At 39.2% G+C, this 20,147-nt stretch overlaps 1 protein-coding gene across 6 annotated transcripts in view; it reads left to right on the top strand.

The window, feature by feature from the left end:
• LOC140198924 (sentrin-specific protease 7) overlaps positions 1–20,147 on the top strand; it is a 119,504-nt gene that overhangs the window by 69,662 nt on the left and 29,695 nt on the right. For 5 of the 6 annotated variants that reach the window (XM_072260186.1, XM_072260188.1, XM_072260184.1 and 2 more), the window contains 7 exons: positions 2,148–2,341; positions 4,898–5,261; positions 6,701–6,891; positions 7,397–7,555; positions 14,468–14,501; positions 18,610–18,777; positions 19,212–19,453. In XM_072260186.1, coding sequence (XP_072116287.1) covers positions 2,148–2,341; positions 4,898–5,261; positions 6,701–6,891; positions 7,397–7,555; positions 14,468–14,501; positions 18,610–18,777; positions 19,212–19,453 — 1,352 coding nt within the window. The remainder of the gene's footprint in view (positions 1–2,147; positions 2,342–4,897; positions 5,262–6,700; positions 6,892–7,396; positions 7,556–14,467; positions 14,502–18,609; positions 18,778–19,211; positions 19,454–20,147) is intronic. The other variant, XM_072260185.1, reaches the window with a different exon arrangement.

Below are 20,147 nucleotides of genomic sequence, written 5' to 3'. Positions count from 1 at the left end.
TGGAATGATTCTTGTCCTTTATGATATGTGCCATTACAGCTCATTGTGGGCTACCCTAATTGAAATGATCTTAGAATGTAACACTTGACATTCTCTTCCTTTTAAAGTTCCAGTTGAATCTCAGTCATCTGTCCACAATACTCTGCTCCTGCTATTTCTCCAAACCACTGTTCCCATCAGCTGATTAACCCTTTATTTGATGTCATTCTTTACCGTCCTTTCATATCAGACTCCATAATCTGCAGCCCTTTATCTCCACTTGTCACATCTCCACCCTTCCCCTCCTCCCCCAACACACTCAATCTGCCAATCAAGTCCTCCTCAGCTGGATCCACCTCTTGCTTACTAGCTCATCTTCACCACTTCCCATCATCACCTTTATCAACTGGTGATCTCCACTATACCTCTTCAGTCCAGATAAAGGATCTCAACCCAAAACGTCAAACATCTATTTACCTCTACAGATGCTAACCCTCATGTTGAATTGCCCCAAGCAGTTTGGTTTTTCATACTCCTGTGTACAAGTTTGGAGAATAGCACATTTAGGCTGTTTTTCTCAGACTTTGCCCATAATACAAGAAATACTTCTGGCACCAGTAGATTTAGAATTGGGAGTTTGCTTAGATAACTTATTTCTGAATATAGTATATGTACAAGGCTCGATCAGCAAGTTTGTGAGTGAGACAAAAGTAGTCGGTGTAGTTGATGGTGAAGAAGGTTATCGTAGATTATAAAGGAATCTTTTTAAGTTAAGGGATGTGGGCCAAGGAGTCGCAGATAGTATAGATAGTCAGAGGCTTTTTCTCAGGACTGAAATGGCTAACATGAGAGGGCATGGCTTTAAGGTGCTTGGAAGTAGGTACAGAGGAGATGTCAGGGGTAAGTTTTATTATGCAGAGAGTGGTGAGTCAGTGGAATCGGCTGCCGGCAGTGGTGGTGGAGGCGGATACGATAAGGTCTTTTAAGAGACTCCTGGATAGGTACATGGAGTTTAGAAAAATGGAGTGCTATGGGTAAACCTAGGTACTTTCTAAAGTAAATACATGTTCGGCACAGCGTTCTGGGCTGAAGGACCTGTATTGTGCTGTAGGTTTTCTACGTTTTCTATGTTTCTAAATAGATTTCTATAATATAGCTAAGTGTGAGGTGATGCAATTTGGAAACTCAAATCAACATAGGACTTGTACTATGAATGGTAGGACACAAGGAGTGTGGTAGAACACAGGCACTTGCGATTACAAGAGCATCGTTTGTTGAAAGCGATGCTACACGTGGATACTGTGGTGAAAAGAGCATTTAAGAACACTGGCCCTCATCAGATGGGATGCCAAGTTAGAACCGTACCTTGTTGTACAAGTCATTGGTGAGGCCGCATTTGAAGTACTGTATACAGTTTTGGTCACCTAATAATTTGTAAAACCTTTATGCCATTCAACACTTTGTTTTAAATCTCCACTTTCAGTAAGTTGGTTGTATCAATATCTTAAGTTTGTAGTCATTAAACCTTGTTCAAGCCTGGTTCTAGCTGCAGAATGGGGCAACACAGTAGCTTCGTGGATAGTACAACACTTTACAGTACCAGCAACCCGAGTTCAATTTCGGTTGCTGTCTGTAAGGAGTTTATACGTTCTCCCCATGACTGTAAGGGATTCCTCCAGGTACTCCAGTTTCCTCCCACATTCCAAAGACATACTGGTTGGTAGGTTAATTGGTCATTGTAAATTGTTCCGTGATTAAGCAAGGATTAAATTGGGAGATTGCTGTGCAGTGGCTCGAAGGACCGGGTGGGTGTACTCTGCAATGTATGTCAATAAATAACAATAAAAATAAATAAATAATGATCTACCAGAATACAGAATAGATACTTGCATTTCACAATCTCAGAAGTCGCAAGGCTGGTGGTGTATTTTTGAAATCTGGTGTAGTAAACCTAGTGGCAAATTTGCCACAAGATCCCACAAGCAGTAGTGATGTATTGACCAGATTATGTACTTTGCTTGCATTTTTAAATCAGATAAAATACATAATGCCAACAAGATTAATACAACTCACTTTTTTCAGCATTTGAATTGAATGACTGAAGCTTACTACAATGAAGTTATGAGTAAACAGCGTACTAAAGAAATGGTGTCTTTGTTTCTTTGCAGACATTTGTAAGGTAAAACAGACAGAAAAAAGAGACCAGCTATGTGAACATATAAAAATAAATGAAGGAAAAATAGGCCTTCGTAAAGACACTTTGACAGATTCACCTGTTCCAAGCCCCAAGAAGAAAAGATTGTGTGCTGAAGTGCGGGGTGATCCTATCAGAAGAGACGTTAGTAGAGCTGCCTATTCACAGGTTGGCCGCAAATATCGTTAGCTGTCATTTATGACTATTATATTTCAAAATTATATAGCATTATGCAGTTTTAATCAAATAACTTGCTCAAGTAACTTGCATATCAGGTAAGTTAGTTTGTTTTTTTGTTCAAAACAGTTACTTGAATGTATATGTCATCTTTAATGAGCAAAGCATCCAAAGAAACTTCATATTTGAGAGCCTGACTTGAGAGCCTAAAGGAATTGGGGCAAATAGACAAAGTTATAGTCACTCTGATAGGATGAAAGGAAATTCCAAAATCTTAAAGTAGAGCAGCTAAAGCCTCTACCTAGTTATTGAAGCTCTTTGATAGGGAACTGGCAAATGGAAACCAGTGATTTTGGAAGGAAGGTGGGAAGGTGAATGGGATTCCAAAGAAATAAATACAGTGGATTCCAGTTAAGTGAGCCGTTGTTTAATTGGGGCAGCCATTTAATTGGGACAACTCTTAAAGAACAAAAAGTAAATTGAGAAAATAGCTGGGATTTCCTTTGTTTATTTGGGACAATATGCTGCTTAATTGGAGCAGAAGACTTTTGACTGGCGCAGTTGCGTAGTCTTGTGTAGTTATTAAACACTACACTGTACTTAGAGCAATCTGCTTTTAAATAGTGTCAGTTTCATATGTTTGTGTTCAAAAAGCAGTGATTTTTGTCATTGATAGTTGGTGAGAAGTAAATTGTAAGACAATTCGGAACTGTTTTGCTCACCGCGTTTGGAAGCGTACAGGCTTGGAGATACCACAAACGCTGGGAGTGAAAATAAAGCGATTTCGCTACTTAAAGTTAGGAATTACGAAGGTATCTACAATTATCTTGAAAGTTACAATGAAAGTAAAGATTTGGAGGATGCAATTGTCTAAGCATTGTATGAAGGCAGTCCGTTATCTGCACTTGATGTCTGTGCTGATGTTGTTTACGTTCAGTAAATCAAAAAGAACGGGGCAGATGAATTCCTCTGTCAATAACTATTAGGAACTATTATAGTTTTATAATACTGTCCAGGTATTGGCAGTGTTATAATTTGTTCTGTATTTCATTTAAATACATAAATTGTTACTTAGTTAAATGGTAGTTTTAACTATTTCCGTGAAAGATTGGGGCAATTGTTTATTTGGGCCAAAATGTACTGGTCCCAATGTGTTGCAATGAACTGGAATCCACTGTACCTACAAGTTGTTGCAGTACAGGGATAGAGCTGATCTAGGGGTTTTTCATGGGTGACATTTAACGTCAGTGAGCAGCAAACTGGAAAAAATTTTTGTAGGCAATTTATCTCAGCATTAATATGGGAGAAGTGACAGATTAATAAAAATCTAAATATTTAAATTTGGTGATGTATCTGAATGCATTTTTCCCTTCTCCTCACTCTCGTTGGGCAGGAGATACAAAGGTCTGAAAGTACATACTACAATCACTAAGGATTACTTCTATCCTCCTGTTATAATATCATTGAATGGCTCCGTAGTATGACTTTTGACCTCATAATTTACCCCATTTAAGACCTTGCACATTATTGTCTGCCTGCAATTCACTTTCTCTGTAACATTGTTCTGCACTGTTATTGTTTTGCCTCGTACTACCATAATGTACTGTTATAAGGAATTGATCTGTTATACAAGACAAGTTTTTCACTGTACCTCAGTACATATGATAATAAACCAATTTATCGATCTATTATTTGAATTTGGTGAAGCTTTACCTAAATTTTATTATCAAAGTAACTACATAACTATATACTACCCTGAGATTAATTTTCTCGCGGGCGTTCACAGAAAGTACAAAGAAACCCAGTAGAATCAATGAAAATCTGCACACAAAGATGGATAAACAACCAGTGTGCAAAAGGCAACATATTGTTCAAACACCAGGAAAGAGAAACACTAGTTGTGGAGTCCTTGAAAGTGCATCTATAAACTGTGGAACACTTTAATCTAGCTTGCCAGGGTAGTGGAGCTGAGCTTGGGTTTGTTTATCGCTCTTGGGCCTCAATGCAGTGTCGACCCAAAGCGACGGCTGCCCTAGCTGTACCGACATTCTTATGAGTCAAGTTGACCAAATCCTTCAGGAGTTCGTGCAGTCGCTGGTCCATTTAGATGGTTTAAAAGAACATTTAATAAAGGAAAACTACAGGCTATGGATTGCAGTGATTATAGCTCAGAAGAAGTATTATCATGTAGTTTTGTGAGCTGCTCAAAAAACATAACCAGCACCATCTTTGAAGACTGGTTTCTCTGGTTAATGGTCATGAAGTAGCAAATAGACTATTTTGGATAGCATAAATTGCACTGATCAGCTCAAACAAATTAGTATTTGCGGGAACTGGAAATACCCTGGATTTCCGAATTTGACCTAGTACAGGAGTGAAAGTGATAAGTTTTACTGTACTCCCAGGTTTGGGAATTGTTCGATAAAGTATTCTCATAATTTAATAAATGAATTAAATATGTAATGTATGAAAAATATAATATTTACTCAAGCAAAAGGTTAATGGATCATTCCAGTTTAAACTAAAAATATTTGTTTTTTTTTTCAGAAAGGTGATGAGGATTTGTTGAAGAAACTGCTTGTCTGTCTAACATGCAAAGAGCAGACTGAAAATTGTCAGTGCTTTAGTAATAACCCAGAAGGAAAAGATCCACTCACAGAGATTACGAAAACGAAATCTGATCTACAGCAAGCATCATTTTCTCCATTGAATGTAAATCAGCAAAGCTCCAATCACAGGGACCAAGAATCACTTAATAACCATTCAACCCCTGATGTTGATATTAATTGGAGGGAATCCCCATGTGCTTCAGTGCCAAATGGACAGAAAACCGGAGCATTGTTTCCACGTTTGCCTACATTGAATCCCCAGATTAAGCCCTTAAAGCCAGCAGTAGTTTCGAATGAACCAAGTGAGTATTATTTTGTGGTAGTTGATGCCTCAAAATTTTCTTATAACTAAAATAACCATGATAAATTCTTAGTGAGTTGTTTTAAGTCTGACTATGTTGATAACCAGGCTTTAAGGAAAAGTCAAGTCTTTGGTCTATTGAAAGGTTCTTTTAATGCAATTGCATATGGCTGGATTTTGATTTGTAAGTGCCTGTGGTTCTGAACAGTGCTGCCACTATTTACGTCTTTAAATTCCTGTAAGTCTTGGGCTTCTGTGTTTGTAATAGTGAATGCTATATCTGTTGATAGTGCAGAAGTGGATCTCAAACTTGTAGAGATTTCCCAAATGGGGAAGCTGAGTTTGGATCCTGTACCAATGAGATCTAGCACAGGATCCATAGCCCTTTTGATTTCAATGGGAAAGGCAAGGCTGTAGAAAAGAAAGCTAGAAGTCAGGTAAGCTTTTTAAGAATTATAGTTTTGTGTAATGTTTTTAATTTAAAAATCTCTTAAATTATATGGTCCATTTAATAGTTTTGAAATATGTCTGCATGTTGGAGACTTTCAGAAGTGTTTAAAACTCCTGCAAATTTTGTTGTGTAGAATTTATACTTGCATTAGAGTCACACTGCTGAAAGGTACATCAGACATTATCGCAATACTTTATTGCCAAGACAGCCTAGTCCAGACCTTGTCTCTCATTGAAAGGGTCAGTTCTAGGATCTCCCAGTGATCAATCCTAACCCATCTCTGCTCCTCCTCCTCTTCTCCACGGGTGAGATGGGTGTACATCAGTAGTCCGTTACAAGTCTGACCAATATGTCCATCTTCATCCTGTTGCAAGTGACCTGTTTCCTTTATTTTCTACTTCACCAATATGTAACAACCATGTTCTGGTTCTGACCTAACTGGGTGCAGAGAAGCACCTGATAGTTCACACAAGGTCTTCATTCTCTATATGAGTCTCTTTCTTGACTAGGCCTGTTTAACAGGAATAAAAAAAAATGTGTATATATGAACATTAAAATTAAACCCAGCAGAGACTAGTTGATATTTGATATGGAAGCATGTTAACATATTTAATTACTGATAGCTAGTATATATGAATTAGCTTTTTGCTTTGTACAGTATTTTAGGAATCATACAATAGAGATTCGGGGCCAAATATTGCTTGTGATTATCCCTCAAAAATAAAAGACCAAATGCAGAAATATCAATGCTAGTTAACCTTGTGTGGATTTTAAATCAGCTTATAGAATTCAAATGAAATCTTGTTTTCTCCAACCAGCCCTCTTACCCAAGAAATAAGAAATACCCACTCTGAAAAATCTTTATATTTAACAACTCATCGCCAAATCACATTGAACTGCAGATGGAAAAAACGTTAGTCTGCCTCTAAGGTATTTGATTAAATCAATCTGATTGTTTTCTCTCCCCCCCCCCCCACATTGTATCTCAGTTGTGCTTTCCAGTGACGATGAAGATACAGATAAAATGCAACCTGGTCTTCAGTTCACCACATTAACTCCAGAGATTAAACGTTTACGGCTGAGGAGTAAGCCACCATCAACTGATAACTGCAAAAGAGAAGCTGAGATTCATTCAGAAAAGAGGGAGCCAGAGAGTGTAAAACCATATACAATGGGACAGGTAACTATTTCAGACTTTGTTCAGAAATCCTTTTGATAGCGTTTGAGAGGCATTTTGATTATTCCAATATTGCTGCAAACAATTCCTTTGTTATTAACTTACTGTAATTTGCAAATTATCAGGAATAATATATTCACACTTTCACTAGGCTTTAACGATAGTGTCCTGTTAAGGATCTTGTTTTGATATTTTTTTAATTGAAGCTGCAAAACCTGTGAGTTTGCACTGTCATTCACAGTTAATCACCTTTCTGTATTTCATTTTTAAAAATGTCACCCCAAGCAAGTAGATATATCTTTCAAAAGATGCTTTCAAAATTGGCATCATTCATCTTCAAAGTCAACACCCCATTTGGAAATTAATACCACTCTGTTAATCCCTGGTAAAGTCAGCAAAAATCAACAATCTGAGTAGGGTAAAAAGCAAATGACATTGTTTATTTTCCATAGAAATCAAACTGAAGTACATATCTTCCGTATCACTAAAGGTATTAATTTATGTTCAGGATGCAAGTGAGATGAATGAGCAGAATAAGTTATCTGATGCAGTACAAAGTATGGATTGTTCTTTGGAAACCAGCACGATGGCAGAATCAACATTGGATCTCACTTTCGCGGCCCTGCACATGGGAGAAATTGAAGGAAATGAGCAAGGTTCCATTATGGTATGTGATTTTATTTAGATGTTTTATTTGTCTTGTATAAAATTGGGGAGAGAGAGAGAGAAATATCTTTCTCAAAGGCTTTGCATTTCATTTGGCAATGTGTGTGTTGCGGTGCCACTTGAAGTTATTTATGTTGTGCTCTGAATCACCAGTGGAGATCCACAGTGAGAAGACTTCACTGGGTGTGCAGCAGTGATGGCTAGAATTTGGACAGTGCCTACAAAGGTGCATGAAACACATGCTGCATTGCATATTTATTTTGTTCCTGCATCCACTGCTTAGAAATTCAGTGAGTGTAGAGTATGCAAAGAAAATTAGACTAAACTGAGGTGAGATATTGCAGAGGATAGAAAAGAAGATCAAAAAGGAGCAGTTTGGAGATTGTCTGATGGCTACTGAGTTTGGAACATGAGTTACCCAAGAGGTGATGGTGTGTGATCTTTTTGGGAAAGTGGAATCATTAGTTCAAGTTATATGTTTGTAGAATAGTGAGGGAGGATTGTTAATTGGGGTTGTTAGTGCGGGTGTTGGTCAGTGCTTCAAATCATTAGTTATTGGGTATGATCAGGGTTATTTGTTGCAGAATCTAATAGTGAGCTGAGGAAGAGTTATAGGATCTGAGTTATGTTTTAGTATGAGAACAGTTTATGGGGGTACCAACTAAGTTGCTTAGAAATGGGCTTCAAGAAAGCAGCTTTTGCATGAGTTATCTGTTGGCCATTTGAGTATAATTAAAGATTGTGGAAATGATATCCAAATCCAAGTTGAAAGTCATTTGATACTACGGGTCCTTTACAGCAATGTGCCTTTATTGTGACCTGTTTGTTATCTGAACAGTTTGGAAGTCAGAAATGTTGCTGTGAATAGTGCTTGCAGGCAGTAGAAAATGCCACAGCCTTGCAGCAGCTGACTCGTTCATATGTACAGGCTGTACGTAAGTCAGGGGTTCATAAGTAGGGCAAAAATCTGTACTGTGCACACCTTGGTCTCTCTGTGCATTATTGCATCAAATGTATAGCACCTAGAAGGACAATCACAGGGCTTGCAATCCATGTGCTTAGTCCAATTTTGTTTCCCTTTTATGTTTTTTACACATACTTTTATTTTAAAAATTTTACCATGTTTCATAAATAACTTGGTCCCAGCACCATCCAGGTTTTCAAATACAGTGGATTCCAGTTAATTGGGCCGTTGATTTATCAGGGCAGCTACTTATTTGGGACAACTCTTAAAGAACAAGAACTAAACAAGAAAATAGCCAGGATTTATTTGGGATGCTATGCTGCTTAATTAGGGCAGGAGACTCTTGCCAAACAGTTTCTAACTATTGTCAGACATCTGCACTTGTGTGGCTTTGAGAGACAACACCGTGGTTAGAGTGAGCAGTTTTTAACTAGTTTCAGTTGCATGAGCTTGCCTTCAAAAAGCAGTGATTTTTGTTACTGTAAGTTGGTGAGAAATAAAGCATTAAGACAATTCAGAACAGTTTTGCTCACTGCTGTTTCAAGCACTCAGCTTGGAGATGCCAGAAACGGCCAGGAGTGAAAATGAAATAATTTCACTACTTCAACAAGTTAGGAACTACAAGGAATTTGAAGGCATCAACAATCATCTGAATGTTACAATGAAAATGATCATTTGGAAATGCATTCATTGAAAGCATTATATGAAGGTAGTTCACTCCTATTTGGGCGGTGTTAGACCTGCGGTGAGAGATTTATTGGAAAAAAAGCCCACGACTAGAAGAGAACCACGACTGAAGATGAGGGAACAGCATGGGTGGCATTAGACCTGCGGTGAGAGACTTATTGGAAAAAAGGCCCACAACTGGAAGAGAACCACGGCTGAAGATGAGGGAACAGCAGCAAGTGAACCAGCCCGAGGACAGAGCACCAACTGGAGAGAACCCTTCTGACTCAGGGTTTCCATTGATTCAGTCCGGAGCAAGTTTGGTGAGTCTCATTTACTCAAACACTGGTCCTTTAGACATTACATATCTGTACAAAGTAAGGTAGGGAATAGTTGTGATGAAACTGAATGTGCCCAGAAATACCAGTTATGCCTGTGTCAGACCCAGTTGCAATCACTCCAGGTCTGGTATTGTACTGTCAGTATCCCAGCTCTTTAAAGTCACTCACATTCCCTCAGTGTTTGTTCATTTGAAGAACTTGCATCTTCTGAAGTAGCTTTTGGTTGGTTCTGAGTGTGGAGAGGGAAAGACGGGTGTTTATATTACTATCTTGCAAAAGGAAGTAATTGTTTGAAATTGCTGCAAACTCACAACCCATACCCTGTACATTCTCAACCATATTATTGACATAGATGACAAATAGCAATGGGTGTATCCCTGGAGAACTCCACGAGGCACGGGCCTTGACTCCAATAAACAGCCTCCCATCATCACCATCTGCTTCCTACCATCTAGCTGTGCCCAGGCTCTGGGCTCTGTGACAAACACAATGTTAGCAACAAGATTAGACAGAGATTAATATAAAGAGAGATTTGTTGCTTCCTGAAAGCTGTCTGATGCAACGGATCAGATCTTCCCTTGCTTACAACTTAATCTGCCCTCGGACCACTCCTCCCGGGTCACACTGTGTCTGATAACCCACACATCCCCAAACTCTCTCCACCCGGCCAGTAGCCCCACAACTTTCCCACCATTTACCCCACACCTGTACACGTAAACAGATCCACGTCACTGACATCTACTCTCACAGCTAGGGGAACCGATCCTACATTCCCAGCCCAGACTGTCCAGCTGTTCGGCTTAGTCCTGGCCCTTTCCCACTGCAACCGCCCCTCGATTTACACAAACCCGAGATCAGATCCTTCCTCATCGCTGCCCAACCAGGAGAACCGCTGGCAACAGCTGGGGTCGGCACTGTACTGTGATTTGTAAGAGGTCCCTGTGGCACCACCAGTGGCCGGAGGTCGGAGGGACAACGTAGAGAATTTGGCTGTTTGGTTCTTTCACTGTGACACCCCCAAACTCTGCATTAACTCCATCCAGCCAAATATGGACGAACTTTAACGACCAACAATTATAATTCCTCTGAGTGATCGGCTATCTGAATGATTCACTCACTTTTAGAGGAAGGGGTACCTACACTGTCGGGGTGCCAGGAGACAAGGGCTGCAGGGATGAGAGGTCTTCTGTTAACTGATACAAACCTGTCTTTACCCTGCTGGCAATTCTGGTTTATATTAGTAAAACTGTTGTTTCTGAAAATACTAAACAACAAGAGGAGGGTTCAAGGGAAATAATCATGTACAATACAGAAACTGGTGTTACCTGTGTGTATTGTGGTGAGCAAAAGTTGCTGAAGAATTTGCAGGTGGGAAGAAGTGGAGTGATATTTGGAAATCTGACTTTTTTAAGCGTCATTTAGCACGCAAATCACATATGGACAGTGTGCAAAAGCTCTGGCGAGAAAATTCTTCATTACCTGTTACAGGCCTGCAACATAGGTTGTGTGAGAGTGCAGATGAACTTGATCAAACCCAGAGGAGATCAAAGTTCTTATTGACAGTGATTTGCTAGCTGTTAAAATGAATACCTCTCTGTATAAAATTCACTGTGCACATGTGGGTAAAAAATGCACAATACAAGCTTTATGTGCACACTAGTCATTACAAATTAGAGGGGACATTGGTGGGAAGGTGGGGAGACCTCCAGTGTCCTTGATGCCTTCACGTACAAGATGTTCATCCAGCTGCAGCTTGTAACCCTGCACTTTAAGGAGTTGGAAATTGAAATGGTTGAATTCCGGATCATCCAGGAGTTGGAGGGGGTGATAGATATGACATGAAGAGAGATGAGTTACACCCAAGGTGCAGGACACAGGAAACTGGGTGAGAGTCAGGAAGGGGAATGAGGTTAAATAGCCATCACAGAGTACTCTTGTAGCCATCCCACACAACAACAGGTAGACCACTTTATAAACTGTTGGGGGATTACCTGCCAGGGAAAAATCAAAGGGGTGATAGGGGATTCATTAGGGGAATAGAACAAAAGGGGACTAATATCCTAGTGGTAAGGCTTGCTAGTGCTAATGTGGGGGGAGAGGATGATGTGGTTAAAATAAGTTGAAGGGGAAATGGGAGCTAGAATGACAGAACAGATAGTGGAGAGGGTGAATTGAATTGAATTGACTTTATTACATACATCCTTCATATACATGAGGAGTAGAAATGTTTACGTTACATCTCCATCTAAATGTGCAATGTGTAATTTATAGTAATTTATAACGGATAGTTTATACATAGGACAGTCAGTATAACATAGAAATGCAATTGTATCAACATGAATTAATCAGTCTGATAGCCTGGTAGAAGATGATGGCCTGGAGCCTGTTGGTCCTTTTGCTGTGGTACCGTTTTCTGGATGGTAGCAGCAGGAACAGTTTGTGATTGTGGTGAATTGGGTCCCCAATATCCTTTGGGCCCTTTTTACACACCTGTCTCTGTAAATGTCCTGAATAATGGAAAGGTCACATCGACAGATGTGCTGGGCTGTCCGCACCACTCTCTGCAGTTTCCTGCGATTGAGGGAAGTACAGTTCCCATACCAGACAGTGATGCAGCCAGTCAGGATGCTCTCAATTGTGTCCCTGTAGAAAGTCCTTCGGATTTCGGGCCCCGTCCCCAACTTCTTCAACCATCTGAGGTGAAAGAGGTGCTGCTGTGCTCTTTTCACAGCACAGCTGGTATGTACAGACCATGTACATGAAAGATGGCAAATGGAGTTTAATGCTGATAAGTGTGAGGTGCTACATTTTGGTAGGACTAATCAAAATAGGACATACATGGTAAATGGTAGGGCATTGAAGAATGCAGTAGAACAGAGGGATCTAGGAATAATGGTGCATAGTTCCCTGAAGGTGGAATCTCATGTGGATAGTGTGGTGAAGAAAACTTTTGGTATGCTGGCCTTTATAAAACAGAGCATTGAGTATAGGAGTTGGGATGTAATGTTAAAATTGTACAAGGTATTGGTAAGGCCAAATTTGGAGTATTCTGTATAGTTCTGGTCACTGAATTATAGGAAAGATGTCAATAAAATAGAGAGAGTACAGAGAAGATTTACTAGAATGTTACCTGGATTTCAGCACCTAAGTTACAGAGAAAGGTTGAACAAGCTGGGTCTTTATTCTTTGGAGCGTAGGAGGTTGAGGGGGGCTTGACAGAGGTATTTAAAATTATGAGGGGGATAGATAGAGTTGACGTGGATAGGCTTTTGTCATTGAGAGTAGGGGAGATTCAAACAAGAGGACATGAGTTGAGAGTTTAGGGGCAAAAGTTTAGGGGTAACACGAGGGGGAACTTCCTTACACAGAGTGTGGTAGCTGTGGAATGAGCTTCCAGTCTGTGAGACTTCAGCTGTTTGGAACAGCCGCTTAATTGGGCCAAAATGTACGGGTCCTGATGTGTCCAAATTCACTGGAATCCACTGTATTTATAATATATCTTGTTTTTATAATACAGGATAAAACAAGTTTTACTGTTGTGATTTACTGATTTTTGAGCCCCTGAATACTGCTCAAAATGAATTTATCTTATTGCCAATTATCGCACAAAGTCATAAAGTTCAGAAGCAGATCCTCTGACTAAATAATCCATACTGATCAAGTTACCTGTCTGAGCTATTCCCAGTTGCCTGCATTTGGCCCGCATCCCTCCAAAGCTTTCCTATCAATGTACTTGTCTTATTCCCTTGAAAGCTTGCAATTACTCCCCTCTCTTTGGAAGTTTGTTTTGCATACCCACATGAGCATCAATGGACCCAGCACCGATCTTTTCAGCACAACATTGTTTGCAGACCTCCAGTCTGAAGAACAGCCTCCCACACATAATGCACCATATGTATTGGTGTGGAAAAATATTCTTTAAAACTTTCCCCTCTGACCTCAAATCTATGCAGTCAAGTTCTAGACTTCCCTACTTTTGAAAAGCAACTGTGGTCATTCACTATATCTATGCCCCTCAGTATTGTATATACCTCTATAAGGTCACACCTTCAGCTTTCTAAGCTTCAGGAGAAAAGACCCAACCTATCGGTCTCTGCTTGTAACTGAAGCTGTCCAGTCTTTGTAACATATATGTATTTCTTTTCAGCATGCTTTCCAGCATAATGGCATCCTTTGTATAGTCTTGTGCGCTGAGCCATGCAGAATACTCTTGAGTGTTTTCTCACCATGTCCTGTACAATTGTAACATGATGTCCCTATTCTTGTACTTGATTCCGTAACCAATGAAGACAAGCATGCTAAACACCTTCAGCACCCTGTCTACTTCTGTTGCCACTTTCAGATAACTTGCATACCTTTTTCCCTTAGTCTTTTTGTGTAGCAACACTCTCCAGAGCCCTGCCTTTGACTATATGTTTTGTCCCAGTTTAACTTAGTTAAATTCTATCTGCCTTGTTGATCAAGGTCTTACTGTAATCATAAATGATCTTCACTGTCCACTAAACCACCAATTGTAGTGTTAACCACAAACTTAGCAACCATACCAACTGCATTCTCATCCAAATCAATAATGTAGATGATGAACTTCAATGGACCCAGCACCGATCCTTTCAGCACAACATTGTTTGCAGGCCTCCAGTCTGAAGTACAGCCTCCCACACATAATGCACTGTATGTATTGGTCTGGAAATCTCAGTACTTGACTTGATGGAGAGATAACCACTAAATAGCAAACATGGATTGAACTAACACGCAAGACTTTCTGGAGTAAGCTTGTCAGTGTTTTTCATCAGCTTTAAAATTTTATGGCATATTTGAATATCTGTAATTAGTGGATTTACTCCAGGAAAAAGCAATTTTATGGCACTTAGGAATCCGTTTCAAATGTAATTTTTTTTATATTTTAAGAAATTTTAAAATGTTTTTGTTTTTCCTCTTGCAGTTTGGACCTGACAATATTGCAATAACCTTCACAGGTAAAATGATTTGAATAAAATATGGTTAATATTTTTATTACAAATTACTCATTGTAATCAGCATAGTGATTTAAAATCCACTGTATAAATTCACAGTAAAGTTGATACAGTGATATATGTAAAATTTTCATATGACATACCAGGAGCAAGGAAATAATACTGGAACTTTATGCAAGTCCAATTAGTCTACATCTATAGTACATTATACAGTTCTAATCACTGTTGTACTTGAAGGATATGACAGATGCAGAGGAAATTTACTCTTTTGTTTGGATCTAGGTGTAAACCAGTGTTCCTTTAACCAGAGTTTCTGGCAATAGAATTCATAGAATCCATGGCATAGAAGGTCATTCACCACATCTTGTCCATGTTGGCAAAAATCTAATTGGACAACTCCCATTTCCCAGCCCTGGTCCTTGTGGCTTGTAGGTTGTTTCTATAATTGTTCATCACTAAATGTACTGAGATTTTTGGACTGCACTACACTTTCTGTCCTTAATTGTGGAAAGTCAATTTTCCCACTAGTTCAATCTTTGTTTAGCAGTTTTTCCCAATTGATCCTTCCTTTACACCAATCTACATTTCTGCTAATTTAATATATCTCAAACAAATCTCTACTTAGTCTCTTTTTTCCTAAAAAAATACCGACTTTATCAGTTTCTCCTTTATAATTGTAATTTTCCAACTCCAGCAATTTCCTCTGCACCCTGTCTATTAATTTTGCATCCTTCCTGAATTGTGATATCTAGAACTGTACATGGTGCTCTAGCTGTAGTCTAACTATTTTTTTCATATAAGATTATAGCCTAACCTCCAAGCTCTAAACCTCAGTGATAAAGTCAGATGTCCTTTTGGCTTCCTTAGCAATGTATGCACTTACATAGAACCGTAAAACACAGACATAGGACCTTTGGCCCACTATGTCCTACCAACGCAATTAAGCTAAAAATGCACAATTATACTAATACCTCTGCCTAAACGTTGTTCATATCACTTTATTTTCTTTGTATTCATGTGCCTATCCAAGAGCCTCTTAAATGTCTTTAATGCATCTGCCTCCACCTCCATCCTTGGCAGCACATTCCAAGCACCTGCTTTTCTGTGTAATAAAAAAACAAAAGACTTGCCGTGCACATCACCTTTGAACGTGCCCCTCACTTTAAATGCACGTTCTCTAGTACAGTATTAGGCATTTCAACCTCGGGGAAAAAGTACTGGCTCTCTACTCCGTCTGTGGTTCTCTCTTTATTGTACTAACAGTTCTCCCATTATTTGTCCCTTTATCTTTTAACAATCTGAGAACTTGCAATCCAAGATCCCTCTTTAGTATCCCCCTAAATACTGTATTTCCTTTCCTTGCCTTGTTTGACCTTCCCATATATGTAATCTTATACTTCTCTGAATTAAGTCCCATTTGTTGCCACTGTGCTCACCTAACTAGTCCATTCATGTCTTCCTATGACTTGAAACTTCCTTCCTTATAGTCAACCAATGCTAATTTTAACTGCGGTCTCCAGATTAAAATTTCAATTCTTTAATGCATAATATATTACAAAATGGGGCCTAGTAATGAACTTTGTGGGAACCTTCCACTGCTCCAATTACCATTGCCTCCACTGAGCCAGCTTTTAACCCAAATTGTCGCTTTACTTTGGATCCCCTAACTTGACTGAAACTGCACTCTACAAAAATAAAAGAATCTGTAGTTCGTCTGATACTTTATTCCTTTAACAAATCTGTGCTAGTAGTTTTTCATTAACTTGTGCCTCTCTGGGCATTGATTTCTGATGACGGTAGGAATTTTTCTCCATGATTTCTTCATCACTGATGCTGTACAGATAGGCCTGCAGTTATTTGCAGTCTCTCATTTCATCAGCACCACATCTTTTGCCAAGGAGACCAGAAAATGACAGGCAGAACCTGCTCAGTGTCTGGCTTGTGTTTTTTTTTGTTTTGAAAGCTTAGGACGCTTATAGGAACTTGTTTCATCTGAATCTTAGCTATCTTTGCCTGAATGCTTTGCATTACTCTGGGATTGATTTTCCTTAGTTACTGAACTGTTTCTAGTCAATTCTTTTTAAATTATATCTCGTATCTCAATTGCATATACTTTTCCACTACCACCTCAAATGTATTTTAAGAATTCTACCCTTTGAATATCTTTAACTCTGTTTATGGTATAATTGAAATCCTTACTTTTACTTTCTTGTTACTTTTGCATCTCAGACATTTTTTCCTTCTGTATCTCATCTTGTGTGTGTTCCACGGGGGGGGGGGGGGGTTGTGATTGATGGTCTGTTGTGAACCTCCACTGTGAATGCACCTTTATTGTTATTTATCTAAACTGTATATCCTGCCAATTCACTCAGTCAGTCATTTCCTTTCTTAAATCTTGTAATTTTTCTAGTACAGCATCCTTGCTGAGAAATTTACTACTTTGATCAATATTGGCCCTCCTTTCTATCTTCTCACTTTATTGGAAAGCCTTGTATGTTTTACCATTCCTTTAAGCTATGCCTCAGTAATAGCCATGGTGGCTTATTTCAATGTGTTTACCTGCTCTCAGTTCAATGCCTTTACGCTCCAAACCTTGTTATAAACAGTTACCATTGTCAACTTTAGTTTCCTTTATTCATGCTCGCATTTCCTCTTGTTATTTGTGCATCACATAAATACGCTTCTGTATTCTCTCTTCCATCTTTGCTCCTTTCTCTTTGGGGTTCTGTAGTGAACTTCCTTGAATTTGTTTGTTTGTTTATCTCCCTCCCCCTTTATCTTTTTTTATTCCTTCCCAGAAATGGTCATAGACCTGAAACATTAACTCTTTTTCTACAGTTGTTTCCTGACCTGCTAGTTGTTTGCAGCATTTTCTATTTTTCATATCAGGTTTTTGCCATTTACATTGTCATTAAGTTTGCATTTCCTTTGCCTCACAAACTCATTCTTCTGTCTTCCAGATTTCTGTAACAAACTCTTTTGCATCCATTCTTGTCTGTCTCCCTTCTCAACCTGCTGTCAAGCTCCATCTTCATACCATGATGGTTTAAACCCAAGTCCTGTTGTACCAGCACAATTCATTGCACGGATATTGGTTGTGGCCAGGTTTGAGATACAACCAATCTGGCTTGTCCCTGAGTGTTCCAGAATCTAAAAATCCTTCCTCGTACGCCAGTTCCATGGCAATGCATAATTTATACTGTTTTCAGCTACATGTACGGCTTACATTTTGCTTATGAACGCTGTGTTCAGTCTCAAGTATTTTCACTTTTTACTTTGTATGTTCCTCTATTTTGGACATTGCTAATTACAGAATGAAGCTTAAATTTTATTTGAAATTTACATTGTATTTGATTAGTTATTTAAAAAAAAAAAATCCTTGCTCCTCTTTATCCAAAGCTCTACCACTTTACTCCCATCCTTGTGCTCACTTCAGGGGCAGTGCTGAGCCACATAGTTCAGGTCATTGCACGGGTCTTTGAGCCTGAATAAAAGTGCTTATATGAACCTTGATGAAGAAGAAGAAGAAGAAGAAGAAAGCCCTTAACTCCAGGTAGAGTCATCGGGACGCCGTCATGACGGTGTTGTTTTTAGCAGGCTTTCTTATTTTTATGAGGCCGTGTTGCTAGCTCGATGCTCCACCCAGCACAGATGGAAAGCGTGCAAGGGAACCGGCTGGATTTGAACCTTGCTTTTCCCATTATTGCTCCTGAAGTCAAAATGATGCACATAATCGAAGACTGCTTCTCTCAGAATGCTGCTCAGCAAGCTGAGTTTGTGGATATTATATGAGAATCAGGCTCTGCTGTGGTGGTTTGCATACCAGATTCTGTGACTACTGTGCCCGCCAGCTGAATCCTGGCCCTCACTGCACTGCATTCTCAGTTGTCAAAGCTGTTTACATTTTATAACCTATTGACAATGTACAGATGGAGACCAAGTAGCATAGTCCAATCAAGAAGTCAGTTTTGGGAGCATATTAGCAGGTGGCAATTTAAAAATGCATTTTCTTTATGTAGTAGGATGAAGAAGCCTCTGTTTAGAAAACTGTTTAACTCAGAATCTGTTCTTGTCAGTGGAGATGTATTAAATGATTTTTGTTTTCAAACAGATTGCCATGCGTTACTACTGGATACCTCTTACTTGAAGAAATACAGTGTGTGGGAGAGATTGTCTGACTCGATCTTTGAGAATCACTCGATTGTTTTCCTTTGGTTTGCTGCAGATTATATAGATGAGATCAACAAACAGTTAAAATTCACTTCTTTAAACCAGGACTGTAAGTCTAAATTTACCATAATTTTGTGTTTTGATTTCTTTATGCTCTACTTAAAGTATTCCTAGTTCAAATCAGAGACCATCTAACGTTCAGAAATTATAAAGTCCACTGGTCTCCATTCTGTCACCAAATCAGGCTGGAAGCTTGGCCATCAAGCCGGTATGCCCCAACCTGTTTCCTAAGGCAGTCAGTGGATTTTGAACTTGTTTCACTACTCATCTGGCCAAGCCCATCAGAACTTAATATCAATTCGCTACCCCCCAAAGTTAGATACTGGTAAAATTGAGGAAAATTCTTATCCGCTCATTTATTTACACCTGTTCACATGAATCATTTGAAGATGCACCTGATGCTCATTTAGAAGTCAGCTAACAGGGAATGTGATTTTAATGCAGTTTATTTTCTTCACATCACAACAGTTGTTTTCTTTGCAGATAAATGCAGTGAGTATGTCTTCATTCAGCTTTTCAAACCTTTACAAGCAACAGAAACAACAGTATTGAAGAAAATTATGACCCTTACTGGCACAAGGCATAAAATTGCAGACTTGTGTGAAGTTATGTCATTGGAAGAGACTTACCAGTTACTTGCTAAGCTTGATTCAGAGCAGAGCTGCTTCGTATCGTCTTGCTACAAAAACTTGGAGCATCAAGTGGATAAGGCTGCATTATCACAGGTGACTATGCACAGTGCCTTGAAAAAGTATTCAACCCCACAACTATCTTCACCTTTTATTGTCTCATTTTCTAAATTTAAAGTTTGAGCTAGTCTACAAAACATTGTGCATCATGTCAAATCAAAAGAATAATTCCAAAACCTGTCAATAATTGTGAGGCTGAAGAAGTATTCAGTCCCTTTCTAACTACTACATTAACTTTCCAACTTGCCCAATTTGTTGATGTAGAAAACTGGAGGATCACCTGTTTTCAATGAATTCATAAGAATGAATAGCCCCTCTCACTGTAAGGTCCAACGATATGGTAGACTTTCAACAGACCAAACCAAAATGAAGACAAAAGAGCATTCAACACAAGTTGGGGAAATGATAATAGAGAATCACACATCCGGGGAAGGGTATAAGACCACCTCAAAGGCACTGAACATACTCGGAGCTCAGTGCAGTCCTTCGTGGAGAAACTGGAAAAAATAGGAATCTACAGCTGCACTGCCTGGATCAGGCTGCCCCTCTAAACTTAGTCACCGGAGAAGTATGGCACTCAGAAGAGAAGTTACTGTGACACCAACAGTCACTCTGAGTGAGCAGCAGAAGTTAGTGTCTGCAACTGGAGGTGAAGTTCATGGCTCCCTAAGGCCCTGCACAAAAAGGGTATTTATGGAAGAGTGGCAAGGAAGAAGCCCTAGTTTTTTTA

The sequence above is a fragment of the Mobula birostris genome, chromosome 6 (genome assembly GCF_030028105.1).
Source record: "Mobula birostris isolate sMobBir1 chromosome 6, sMobBir1.hap1, whole genome shotgun sequence".
Lineage (NCBI taxonomy): Eukaryota > Metazoa > Chordata > Chondrichthyes > Myliobatiformes > Myliobatidae > Mobula > Mobula birostris.
This window is presented reverse-complemented; position numbering and strand designations above follow the sequence as displayed.